The 13,480-nt window shown below is 48.6% G+C and overlaps 1 protein-coding gene across 2 annotated transcripts in view; it reads right to left on the bottom strand.

The window, feature by feature from the left end:
• Window positions 1-13,480, bottom strand: part of acap3a (ArfGAP with coiled-coil, ankyrin repeat and PH domains 3a) — a 63,953-nt gene that overhangs the window by 25,742 nt on the left and 24,731 nt on the right. For both annotated transcript variants that reach the window (XM_048241171.1, XM_048241172.1), the window contains exons 2-4: window positions 8,822-8,879; window positions 5,656-5,775; window positions 3,843-3,896 (exon numbers count right to left, since the gene is read on the bottom strand). In XM_048241171.1, the coding sequence (XP_048097128.1) occupies window positions 3,843-3,896; window positions 5,656-5,775; window positions 8,822-8,879 (232 nt within the window). The remainder of the gene's footprint in view (window positions 1-3,842; window positions 3,897-5,655; window positions 5,776-8,821; window positions 8,880-13,480) is intronic.

Raw genomic sequence — 13,480 nt, forward strand, 5'->3', positions numbered from 1 at the left:
GGGAGAGATAGCGGCGTGCTAGCATGGAGCTCAGCTGCACGTCATCAGAGGACTTCTGCTGGAGTTTCATCATTCTGCCACTTAAAGCACTCAACAGTGATCGACCGACGCAGTAACATCCCTAATGGAGGGAGACGAGGGACAAATCAATGTGCTGATGACACAGCTCTGAGTTAGTGGGCTGGGTGTGGGATACTATGTTTTAATTCCCTATATCTCTATTCCCCTCTGTGTGTGTGTGTGTGTGTGTGTGTGTGTGTGTGCGTGTGTTTGCTATGACTAATCTGGGATAGCCATGATCTCAAAAAGTATTCCAGTCGTGTAGACCAGCATCCTGTGAGTATGCAGTGACAGCCCTCTTACTGGAAATGAACTGGAATCCCCCCAACACACACACACACAGCTAATCTGGGGATTGTGGTAAAAACACTGTTTAGGATCTGTTCTGTTACATAAAGCCATGGCAAACCCAAAGCTCCCTTTTCCTCTCCTCTCCTCTTTCCTCTTCTCTTCTCTTTCCTCTCCTCTCCTCTTTTCTTCTCCTCTCCTCTTTTCTCTCCTCTCCTCTTTTCTCTCCTCTCCTCTTTTCTCTCTCCTCTCCTCTTTTCTCTCCTCTCCTCTTTTCTCTCCTCTCCTCTCCTCTTTTCCTCCTCCTCTTTTTCTCTCCTCTCCTCTTTTCTCTCCTCTCCTCTTCTCTTTTCTCTCCTCTCCTCTTTTCTCTCCTCTCCTCTTTTCTCTCCTCTCTCTCTTCGTCCTCCCCCTCTCTCCCCCACTGTCTCCCCACAGCTCGGAGGATTTTCCAGGACGTTCTGTTTCCTCTCCAGACAGCCTGCCTTTTTTTTTAGAGGCACGGAGCAAGAAAATTCCACTGATTCTCTCAATTCTTGCCCTCTCTCAGAGAAACAGGCATTATCGACCAACAACTACCAGCCTGTAACAACTAATGCAGCATTTTGTGTCCAGTAAAAGGTATTGGGGTGTGTGTGCTACACAGAATGTAGAAATTATCGATTGTCAACAAAAATGGCGTGCCGCTGTTGAGGAGGTGGGCCTGTTCAGTATTAATCTGTGTGTTTATGTTTTAAATATTTGTTTGTAAAGCTGACAGGCCTGTGGCTGTGCCTGTGTCATATCACTGATTTGCTTACTGCTGGGCTGCACTGTTCTTAACAATGTTAGCACAGCATGTTAGAAAGCAGACTATGGAATATGTAGTGTGTGTGTGTGTGTGTGTGTGTGTGTGTGTGTGTGTGTGTGTGTGAATGTGTGTGTGCGTGTGTGTGCATGCGTGAATGTGTGTGTGTGTGTGTGTGTGTGTGTGTGTGTGTGTGTGTGTGTGTGTGTGTGTGTGTGTTTGTATGCTCTGGATGCAGACACAATTGTCCTGCCTGCATGACGCCATGCTTACCTGAACGGTTAACAGCGCTGTGGCAATACCATGGAAGCTACTACGTCCCCCACTTCTCCCAAAGCCTCTCATACACACAGGCTCCAGAGATAGCCCCATCATCTCTTATTCATGCATGTGCACAGGGCAGCAGCAAGACTTCGGCTCTCTGAGCTGAACGAGGCTGTCGAGGCTTACTGCAGCATAGGGCTTTCCTTCTGGCAGAGACAGCAGCTCCCAAACACACAACTGGAGCAGCACCACCACCACTAGTCTAACGGAACCTGGTTGCTGGTGAGTTCTCTAGCCCTCAGTGGCCCCGACCCCCCTGCTCCTTGTTTAGTTTTCTCCTCTTTGATTCCGGCTTTCTACTCTCGTCTCTTTTCTTCCCTTGCTGCTTTCTCTTTTTGTCTCATTCGTCCTGCCTAGACTCAGTTGCCTTGGTTACCCTGACTGAGGTTGTGTTATCATTGTGTTTATCCGATGAAAGGATCTGAGAGACGTTTTAACTCAACAGACGACAGGCTGATAAAAAACATTCAATTCCATGGTCCACACAAAGCGATGACTAGTTTGTTATACATGAATCACATCTCAATCTCCTTGCAAGCCACTGCTCTAACATGGTAGTAAAAATATGAATGATACATATCATACTGAACAAACAAGGGAAAACAAAACCAGCAGGAGTTGGTACAGTCATGAAGAAACTAACGTTGCAGAGATTCTTCCAGTGAAGACATGACAGAAAATGTCTAAGAACATTAAACATGACAGTCTTAAACAGAAACCGTCTACACCAAAACAAAAATATGTATTATTACATCAATTGTGTGAAATGTCTTTAAATCTAATTATTTAACCAGACAAACATCTATCTGAACAGTGTCCAGTGATTTTCATGTATGCTAATGCATACTGGTGAGTTTGACTCTGACTGACAGCACAGATCACCTGCACATGAGCAACAGAGAGTGCAGAGCACTGACTCATCCTTCTGCCTACTGACCTGTCTTCCTATTTTATATCAGAAACATGTGTGTGTGTGTGTGTGTGTGTGTGTCTGTGTGTGCACATTAGAGGCAGTGACCTGAAAGAGCCTTCCTATGGACTGTAACTCCCTCCCTGCAGGCAAACCATTACTCAGGTAGAAGCCCTAAATCTCACCTCATGCATCTCTGTCTCTACCTCTCTCTCTCACACACACACACACACACACACACACACACACACACACACACACACACACACACACACACACACACACACACACACACACACACTCTCTCTCTCTCTCTCTCTGACTGAGCTACGGGGTGCTGAGCACAGCTATTACTGTAACCTGCTGTTAATTTTTATCAGGCAACAGAAAATATGGAAGAGCGTGTTCAGTGGGCCATCGCTAGAGCCGTCTATGGAATTCCACCTGCATCACTTTAGTTTTCCTCCTCCTTCTCAGGGAGGCTCACGACATGAAGTGATGGAGAGCATCAGCACAGATCGGTCTGTGTGTGTACGTGTGTGTGTGTGTGTGTGTGTGTGTGTGTGTGTGTGTGTAATGGATGACTAATCCATAAATGAGTAAAAGAGGTATTTGAAAGGCCCTGATCCTGCTGCACCAAAGCCAGATCAGCTCACAGCAGGAACAACACGCACTAAATACAGTGAGACTGGGCAGACAGAGCCCCGGTCACTCAGAGGAAATAGAGCCCAGATGCAGAACAGCAGGCTTCCATGGTCCTCTCCTTATTTTCATGTATCTGAACAGCAAGAGTGGATATACAGCAAATGTGTGCACACACACAACTGCATATGCACAGTTGCAGTCAAATATGTTTGCACCAATTTCATGCATGTTTCTGTCATGCTGAAGGGCCAGTGACATACAGAGACAATTAGCTACAAGTAGAGACAAAAGCACTGTCCACTGTCCTACACTGTCCTCTTGCTCTCTCTGTCTCAGTTGGATTTGTAATTAGAATGCCCTGATAAACGAGAGCGTTCTCACTCAAAAGCAAACTCTTCACAGCCATGTGTGAGGTCTGTGTGTGTGTGTGTGTGTGTGTGTGTGTTTTTGTGTGAAACCACAGAGAGAGGCACTTCATGTCACTTTCACGTCTATTTCACTGTAGCGTGCTGCCTTCCCCAAATGCCCACATGACATCCACCCAAAGTGCTGTGCGTCTGGCATGGCCCACTCCAGTCAGCCGTGCGGCCTGCTGGGGTCTTTATGTGATTCAAACAGCAGCCACTGAATCATTCATGCCCGAGTCCTCTTGACCTCTGTATGGTCATGTAAAAGCGGACCCTGGTGAGAACTAAGCATCGGCTCCGGCTTGTTCCCTCTCTCCTCCTTCGGCAGTGATCTCATTGGTCAGGTCTCAGTGGGCACCAGCTCTGTAGGCACACTGAGAGGAGGGGTCTCTACAGGAAGACCTGGGACTCTGGGACTCACCATGTGGTAGTTGACGATCTCCTGGAGGCTCTCACCAAACTTCTCCAGACACTCCTATCACCAAAACAGAGCACAACTAGATCAGTACAAGGTCCTGCACAGTGGACAGAGCACCTTACCATGCACACAGGCCAGTCCCGGCCCTGTCACTGCAAGCGTCTCATGCTTGAGGATCCTCAAGCACACTGTGGATTTTTTTTATTTAATTTATATAGTATATTTAGTATTTAGTTTTGTTAGTTTTTCTTATCTTCTACTGTCTCTATTGTACAGTGGAGTTTTGTTATTTGTATATACTTATATTTACCTTTTCTGCTGTAAGTGCATGTTGTGTGTGATGTCTGTAGGCTACTGAGACCTTGAATTTCCCCCTGGGGATCAATAAAGTATCTATCTATCTCTATCTATCAAAGTGCTGTCTGAACTCCTGGACATGAAATTAAAACAAGACTGAGGACAAAAACATGAAATGTACTGTAATAGATTGATGGACAACAAATGCCAACATTTCCTGTTGTGGGATAAAAGTGAGTGTTGAGAGAGGCAAAGAAATCTTGATTCATACTATCACCTGAGCACAACAGGGAAAGCACTACACATTTAAAACACACTGTCTGAGAGGGGTCAAAAAATGGAAATGTGTTTGGTCTGTCCTGTGTGTTTTACAATGGAAAAATAGCAAATAACAGCAGGCTTTAATGAGATGTTTGACATTAGACAAACAGGGGAGCGAGCCAGGCTGGAGCCAGGGGGCCTTTAACAGCACTTAAGGCTCGGCGGCAGCGCGTCTGCTCATGCTGGCACTGGTCCTCTCGCCTCCGCTGGGCCCACAGCACCGCTGTGTGGCAGACCACTGCCAGGGAGACGCGGGGTTCGGCTCGCTCGTGTGTGTGTGTGTGTATGTGTGTGTGTTGGGCCACAGAGACGCAGCGAGGGCGCATTTCTGAGATCTGAGTCTTCCTAGAAGAGCTCAGCAGAGACAAATGACTCAGAGGGAGTCGGAGAGGCAACAGGCCCACAAATAAGACATTCTTCAGGAACTGGCTGAAACAAGATGAAGAAACGCCATCCATTTGAAGAAGAGCTCTGGATAAATTTGCAACAACTTGTCCACGCCAGAAAAAAACTTGTCCACGCCAGAAGCCAATAAAAGTGTTTTGCATCTTCTCAGACAGATGTGTGTTTTAACATGTGCACTTTCCCCACACACACCCACACACACACACACACACACACACACACACACACACACACACACACACACACACACACACACACACACACACACACACACACACACACACACACACACACACACACACACACACACACACACACACACACACACACACACACACACACACACACACACACACACACACACACACACACACACACACACACACACACACACACATGGGGCAGCCGTGGCCCACTGGTTAGCGCTTTGGACTGGTAACCGGAGGGTTGCCGGTTCGAACCCCAACCAGCAGACAACGGCTGAAGTGCCCTTGAGCAAGGCACCTAACCCCTCACTGCTCCCCGAGCGCCGCTGTTGTTGCAGGCAGCTCACTGCGCCGGGATTAGTGTGTGCTTCACCTCACTGTGTGTTCACTGTGCTGAGTGTGTTTCACTAATTCACGGATTGGGATAAATGCAGAGACCAAATTTCCCTCACGGGATCAAAAGAGTATATATACTTATACTTATACTTATATCAGCATAACTGTGAAATGCCCATAAACCAAAAGGCCTTATCAAACAGACCTTCAATTTCCCCAGGACAAAATACAACAAATAATGAAGAACTCACCGATATCATCTCATCCTTCTTGCATTGCTGGGACAGGTCTCTGATCCCATTCACAAAGAGCTTGTTTGCGGTGACGTACGCCTTCCCGGCCTCTATCATCCCACTGCATAGCTTCACCAGCTGAGGGTAGAACAAGAGTGATTGATTTATTGATTGACTGATTGATTGAGTCAGTGAGTGAGTAAATGAATTAGTGAGAAAGTGAACGAGTGACTTAGAGACTGAGTGAGTGAGTGAGTAAATTAATGAGTGAGAGAGTGTAAGAGTGACTTAGAGACTGAGTGAGAGAACACAGCTGCAGGAGCAGTGGGGCTAGAGGGGACCCAACCCCCCCAATACACTGCTGACCTTCAGCTGAGCAAGACCAGAACGCACCGAGTTGCTTATTGAAAGGGGCTGACATGTTTCTCTCTCTTCCCCCCTCTCTCTCTGTGTGCATGTGTGTGCGTGAGTGTGTGTTTGTGTGTACAGTATGTGTGTCTGTGAGTGTTGCAACACACAACAGGTGTGGTGCAGTTCCCCGTTTCACAACTCAAGGGCTCACTGCCTGCAACCCTAATGGGCCAATTACGCTCCAGCATGCAGTTGCTGGTCTCCACATGTGAAAGTGAGAGGGTGAAGAGCCCCCCCGCTGCCTCCCTCTCTCTCTCTCTCTCTCCTCTCTCTCCCTCTCTCTCTCTCTCTCTCTCTCTCTCTCCACATGGTTCAGCTGCAGCCCTGCTGTGGGCTCCGGGCCCCCAGACGCCCGGGCTGCCTGTCACTGAGAGTGTTCCCCATTAGCAGGCTGGGCGTGGGGGGGGGGGGGCGGAGGCCCACATGGGAGCCGGACTCTGTGGCCCGAGCTGATGGCGAGACGGAGAGTGTCCCCCGTGTCCCTTTACGAGGGAGGAGGGCGCAGGATATTGGGGTTAAGTGTCTCTCCCTGCTTCAGTGCTCCATGTGATGGGGAAGTGATGAAAATCAAGCAGAAAATAATATGTTGCACATGAGAACGCCGCCTGTGGCGGTTTCAGTGTGTTGACAGAGCTCAGTCGTCTGGTGGGTGGGCACGTTCAAGTCCTGGTGGTCTTGACTGAAGCCCCCCTCCATATTGCAAGAAGAACAATGAAAATGAAACTGTCAGCTGTTCTAGGCGATCAAAATCACACAAAAATATTCAGCAAATAAGGTAAGTCTAAAGATTCCACTCAAAGTTTCAGCAATGATAGAATCTGCTATCTTCATTGTGATGTGAATTTGCACTTTCTGCCAAATAACCACAAGAAATCCCCTTGTTTCACACGGCCGATAAGCCAGAGAATCTGTCTCAGTCACTAACTGCAAGCCCAACAAAAACACTGAAACCAGACTGGACTGCCAGTGCATCTGTGCTGAGAGACAACATCTTGATTCAAATTAGAAGTCACAAGGGGGACTCTCTCTCTCTCTCTCTCTCTGTCTCTCTCTCTCTCACACACACACACACACACACACACACACACACAGATAGAGATGGAGAGAGGGGGAGAAAAAGAGAGGAAGGGAGAAATACTGTAAAGAGATCATAAGGTTCTTCTCAGCATTTTTGATTCATGAGAAGCATTTTTGCAGATCACTGGCAACAAGTGGATTAGTTAAGTGGAGTGTTCTTGTTTTTTCATGTGTGTGCTGTCGGCCCTTCCCTGCAGGCTGTGGCTCTGCTGATGGGAGCCAGGCTGAAACAGGAGACTGCTGTTTGGCCAGGGGACTGGCCAGCCTGAGAGAGGGGGGGGGGGGGTCCACTCTATGGAGGCCAGGTCCACTCTATTGCCTCTGTGTGCTGCTATGGAGGCCAGGTCCACTCTATTGCCTCTGTGTGCTGCTATTGTTCCTTTCTCCTTTCCCTGGCTGATCTAATTGTCAAAGCCACATAATCAAATCAATCTGCCCTCCCAACTTCCAGCACAAGCACGTACTGAGCAACAGCCACGTCAACAACACGAGACCTGCAGCACACTCAAAAAGGCACTGCTCCACATGTCTCCAAAAGCAGACAAAGACTCTATTTTCATTGCTATTATGTCACCAGCTGACTGAACCTAAGCTTCAGAGGCTGTCCATCTAACCTAGGCTGTGAGGGATGTGGGAGGCCAACTACCGTACCGACAGAGCAGCTCTGAGAGTTGAGCTGGGCTCTGCCAGTTTGTCCAGCCGGCAGCATCACAGCCCTCATGACCATAACAAGAAAACATGGTCAGCTGGAAGACACCACGTGTAAATCGGCCCATATAACAAGGGAGTTCAACAAGCGGCTGAATCATCAATCATCTTATTATGAGTCTGCCGCTGCCCATTTATCCCGGGGCTGAAGGAGAAGGAGCCGGAGGAGTGGGAGGAGAAGGGGGGTAGTGTCAGCTGACGGACCTCACTCAAGGTCACCAGATGGAAGCCATGACATCACTGAGCCCCAGCGTCACCGCCCAGCATCTGGCCTCCTCATTACCGTGGAAATGGACCGCTGAGGGAGAGTGTGCTCTCCTCGGTCTGGCCCAGGCCCGCCTCGCGCTGGGAGCCGTGGCCCAGAAGGTCAGGCAAGACAACGACACCGGCTATGATCACATGACAACGGTGTCAGAGTTAGCAGCTGGGACTTCAGACTTTGTGTGAGAGCAGCCACCCACACAAACACCGCGGAACTCTTAAGAACAAACATCAGAGACTGGGGCACGTTCCAGAGAGCATGGCCCTGCTTAACCCATCTCTGATGAGATTAAGACCGGATGGACTAGAGGGGTGTGTTCATTTCACCAGCTGCACTTCTCTTTCCTGAAGCACTCACAATATCTCTCCCCAGCGCCCCATTCGTAATCCCACTAGAGGACATGTCATCTAAATGGTAGAGACTCTGTCCTGGGGGTCAATCTACATATGTTTTCACCAGGGCAGCGCAGGACATGGCAGTCACAAGTGCTTTCAAATCAGTCATCTGGATAGCCTTCCATGATTCAATAAAGATGATTACAGCCTGTGTGCATGAAACACTAAGCACTAGCGGGTGTTCTTTGAGGGGGCTGACAAGTTTTTCCTACTATCACACTGAGGTCTCCCTCCGGTTTGACAGAAAGTGTGTGTAATTTCACTGGTGCTGGCCTTTTCAAAAATGACTTTCACTTTCATGTTCAGGAATTGTAGATTTGTCATATCTTACCTTGTCTAATTTAGCTTCAATTTCAACAACTTCTGTTTCCACTTCATCAATGTTTGCCCTGCAAAACAAGAAGATGACAAAAAGATATGTCAGTGATGATTACTCGTTAAAATACACATTAAAGCAACAGACACACAGAATCCAAAAATTATATTGTATGTGATCAAATCACATACATGTGGGACATTTTTAGTGCATTGTGAGCTCAATGGGTGAGGCCTTTTTGGGATGTTTTTGTTCTATCAAATCAGCAGAGTTTATATGTAAATTTTTGGGGTAAGAATGAGTGTTTGAATCCCTGGTGCACTGGTGAACCAACACGGATTTCATAAATTTCAGACTGACACAGGGAACTTGGATCTGGCAAACCCCAAACCCCAAAGCTAAGCACGTAGAACTCTGTGTGTGTATTCCAGGATGTAGAGCGAGTGACGTGGACGCGGCCAGCTCTTAATTCAACGCAGACCAAACCCAGCGACAGTCACATCGCATCACGAACCCTGGCCATCCCACAACACTTCATCCCACAGCTCCACCAGCTAAGACCACTTCTCAAACTGTTTTGAAAATTGTGTGTGTGTGTGTATGTGTGTGTGTGTGTGTGTGTGTGTGTGTATGTGTGTGTGTGTGTGTGATACTGAGTGAGTGTATTTGTGTTGCAGACAGTGGGACACCACCATCTTCGCCACAGGAAATGCCTCCCTACAACAACAACAAAAAAGCCACAGCTGTGGGCTCCACCATGTCATGACACTAAGCACGCTGGGATGGAAGGGTGGTGGGTATGCCAGTGATCCCTAACTGTCACACTGCACACGCCCCTGGACTGTACGTCTCAATCAATGGGACTCCACACACAATCACACACTAAAAACATTCCTCCGTCTTCAGTGGTAGCTCTGGCATAACTTGAAAATCCTTTTTGCAGGGCCTAGCCTAGCGTCTCGGCTAGTGGAATATCGTGCACTGAAGCGAGCGAACCCAGGCAGCGCTTCTGCACATGTTTTTCATTTGGAGCAGAAGAGATTGCGCATACGCATACACACACACAGAGACAGGCACAGGCACACACACACACACACACACACACACACACACACACATACACACACATACTTGGAAGAGCCCAGCGGATCTGTGTTACACATGGGCAGCGAGAGAGCATGTCAGCTCCAGTGCCTGGCTCTCCGCGCTGTCCTGCCTCTCCAGGCTGTGCGTAGCTGCATTAGCCCGGTTGGTTGGCCACGGCCTCGGTGGGCTCAGGGGTGACGGAGAGGCACGTGCTGCCCTCTCTCACCCCCCACCCACCCCCAACCTCACACTGCCTCTCAAACTCTCAACCTACAACGGAAATGTTAAGACCCATGGACAGATCAGGGCCCATTATCATTACCATTACCATTAGCCTGTTACACAGAGAATACTATAGTGTGCCAAATAAAGCATAAATGACAGGCAATAAAATTATATTTACAGGCAGCTCAGCAAAGCAGTCAAAAAGACACAATATGAGAAAGGGAAACACTATGAAATACCATCTCTCACACAAAGATTAATGTGATTAATGTAATGGATCTATACTGTCTGATGCTAAGTTAAGCTCAGGAGAAATACACTCTGTGTAATGACATATGATAGCAGTTCATAAAGCAGTATTACAGTAAGTGCTACCCAGAAAGCGCCTGAAATCCACTGCTCGTGCAGTCGACCAACACAAAGGCAATCCACGATTCCACACACACGCGTCACGTTGTTCCCTCTACCAGCATGGCTGCAGTCACGTGGCCCTGGCTGCTTTAAATATGTAATAACATTTAGTCGGTGTGTCACTCCGTTGAGCAGCTCCTCGTGCGCTCTGGGCCTTGCAGTGGAGCCATGACAGTGACTGCTCCTGAAATGTCATCTCTCTTCCATGTTCCCGACTGCTGCATTTGCCCAGCACCACACTGCAAGAAACCCTCCATCAACTTCAGTAAGCCACTTAACACATAAAAGCAGTGCGTTCAAAGCAAAGAAATAAGTGGTCTCGCCATGGAATAAATTAATCGTGGGGTACCCATGTGAAAGATATGATAAAACTCCAGTGATTTTTCCATATTAAATTCAGTCTTTAATACTGCATAAGCACAATGGGAGAAAATGGGGTAAATAAAGATGTCATTAAGTGCATAAGCAGTCCATACCAGACAATGGGGTGTTTTGGTCTTGGGATTGTTTGACCTTTTTTTTTGGTTGGATGTGCACTGAATGAAGGCCTGAGCCCCTGTGTGCGCACGGGTCTGACTGCAGCAGTTCTCAGGGGGGAAAGCTGTGACTCGTGTGTCTGCGATCCCCCCTCCTCCCTCCGCTGCCTGCCCTCCAGATGTGTTTCCCCAGCACTGGCTGGAGAGGCAGCTGCTCCCCCAGGCCCTGGGGCGCTCTGACGCCCCCCTTTCTCCTCACCGACACCCTCAGTTGGCTGCACATGGCACTGGCCTAATAGATGCTCTCATAGCCCCGAGCCCCGTTTCCATGGCAACACTCTGTGGGCACAGGAACCCCATCAGATCATCCCGTCTATGGAGGCTCTAGTCAGCCCACACACTAAACAAGGACATCAATAACTGTCAAAATAGCACTACCTCAAACCCCTTTGACTTGTGCACTCCCAATACTGTCTGCCTCTCACAAATCCTCTGTGGTTCTGAGATACCTTTGAAACATTTATGTGGTCATGGGGCTCAACGGGGAAGTGGAAAGGTCCTCTGAATCATACAACAACAGGCCAAGGTAGACATTACTAAGCAGCAAGTGCTGTGAGCCTGAGAATGTAGGACAGAGCTTCGCTTAAAAAAAAATTGGGTCGTTTATGTCTACAGGGCTGTAAGATGCAATAAACATTACAATTGGGCTCTCTGTGGCGCGATGCTGAGCTGGCGCGCCCTGCCCGCTTTTGGCCTGGTGGCAGGCCAAACAGAGTGGTGCTCTACAGAGACGTGCAGGGCTGTTTCACCCACATACAGTACAGGCCTCTCAGTCGCACAACATGGAACCTACACACGGCACTGCATTGCAACGGCACTCGACAGCAGCAAACACATGAAAACACAATGCACAACTAAAAAAAAGGGAAGATCCCCGATTCCCTGATCAAACTTCTGACACTGATCTCAGTTTGATTTGAAGTAGATCCCTTATTGTGTCTATTCTTATGCTTATGTTTGACAATACAGTGTAGTGATGTAGTGTAGTAATCGTGATGGGTCTAGTTTTGGTGGATAGTAATGTCACTTTATTATCAGTGATGCAGCAAACAGCCAACAGCAGACCTAGATACCTAGACTTGTACTAGTAGACTACTGTTAAACAAAGGCATACAGCATGCATGAGCAAAACATGTCACATTCGAGTGCCTGCATTATGCCGGCATCTAGGCAGAGGCAGGCAGGCCCAGCAGGGAGCGACTGCAGAGGGTGTGGAGAGCCTGGGAGCACAGCTGAGCCCGGGGGCCCCGCCACGGAGGGTGGAGGTGATGGGGGCCGCGCCACGGAGGGTGGAGGTGATGGGGGGCCCGCCACGGAGGGTGGAGGTGATGGTGGCGCGTGTGGCTGGTGAGCAGGTGGTCCAGCGCCAGGAGAGACTGCAGAGAGGGGTCCAGGTAGTGACCCCTGAATAAGGGCCTGTGGGTCCGCCAGCTGAGCTTGGCAAACAAACCCCCCTCCCACCCCTCTCTCAGCAGACACGGGGGGTAATGAGGCCCAGGGAGCAATCGACGGGCAACGCTGCCCAAAAACAAACAAACAAACAAACACCCTAAAACAAACATGGCCTCATCATGTCCGGTCCAGCAGTTGTGCTGACAGTGTTTAATGTCTGTGGCTGACCCTCCTCTATCAATGGCTATTGTTAGAGATATGGCCTGTTGTGTAAGACAAAGTGAGAGTGGGGGTCTTCATGGTAGACTGATGATACTGTTGGAGAGGGGGGTGAGCAGTGGCTCCCCACTGAGCTGGAGGCTCCACTTCACCGTAAGATGGCAGGGGTATGTCACATTATTAATGACTTTGCTGTCCCAACTGAGACTCGTTAGGAAGCAGTTAGGTGCATACGTGTTTGAAGTGCGTGTGAGTGTGTGTGTGTTTGTTTGTGTGTGTGTGTGTGTGTGTGTGGATGTATCTTGCTGTCTGGCTATGAGTGTATGAGTGTGTGTGTGTGTGTTCCTTTTCGGCTTCCTTGAGCATTCTCAGTGGGGATATTCTTAGCCACTCAATTATTCCCTTAATGTCACCCTCCTCCTTTCAGGCCTGTCTGCCATAATAGAGTGAACAGACAGGTGCCCCCAGCTATGCCTGCCCCCTCCCCTAGCCCTCCTCGCTATACTTAGAGTACAAAGCAGGCCACTGAAATGCCTCCCTGACAAATGCACACATTCTCCAAGCATTTCTCGAAAGCATGACACTTCATTTGGATTCCTACCTCTCTAGGAGTTCCCATCCTGACCTCAGTGAACCCTTGCAGGACAGAGCTGTCCTTCAAGGGAAGTTCTAAAATCAGTTTCTGCCATACATCGATGTTTTCCAGCAGGAACATTACTACAAAAACAAATGGCTGTTTTAACACCAGATTTGTGCCAAAACAAGTGCACAACCAGTGCATTGGTGCCAACAGGCTGGAATAGCT

This window comes from Alosa alosa, chromosome 4 (genome assembly GCF_017589495.1).
Source record: "Alosa alosa isolate M-15738 ecotype Scorff River chromosome 4, AALO_Geno_1.1, whole genome shotgun sequence".
Classification (NCBI taxonomy): domain Eukaryota; kingdom Metazoa; phylum Chordata; class Actinopteri; order Clupeiformes; family Clupeidae; genus Alosa; species Alosa alosa.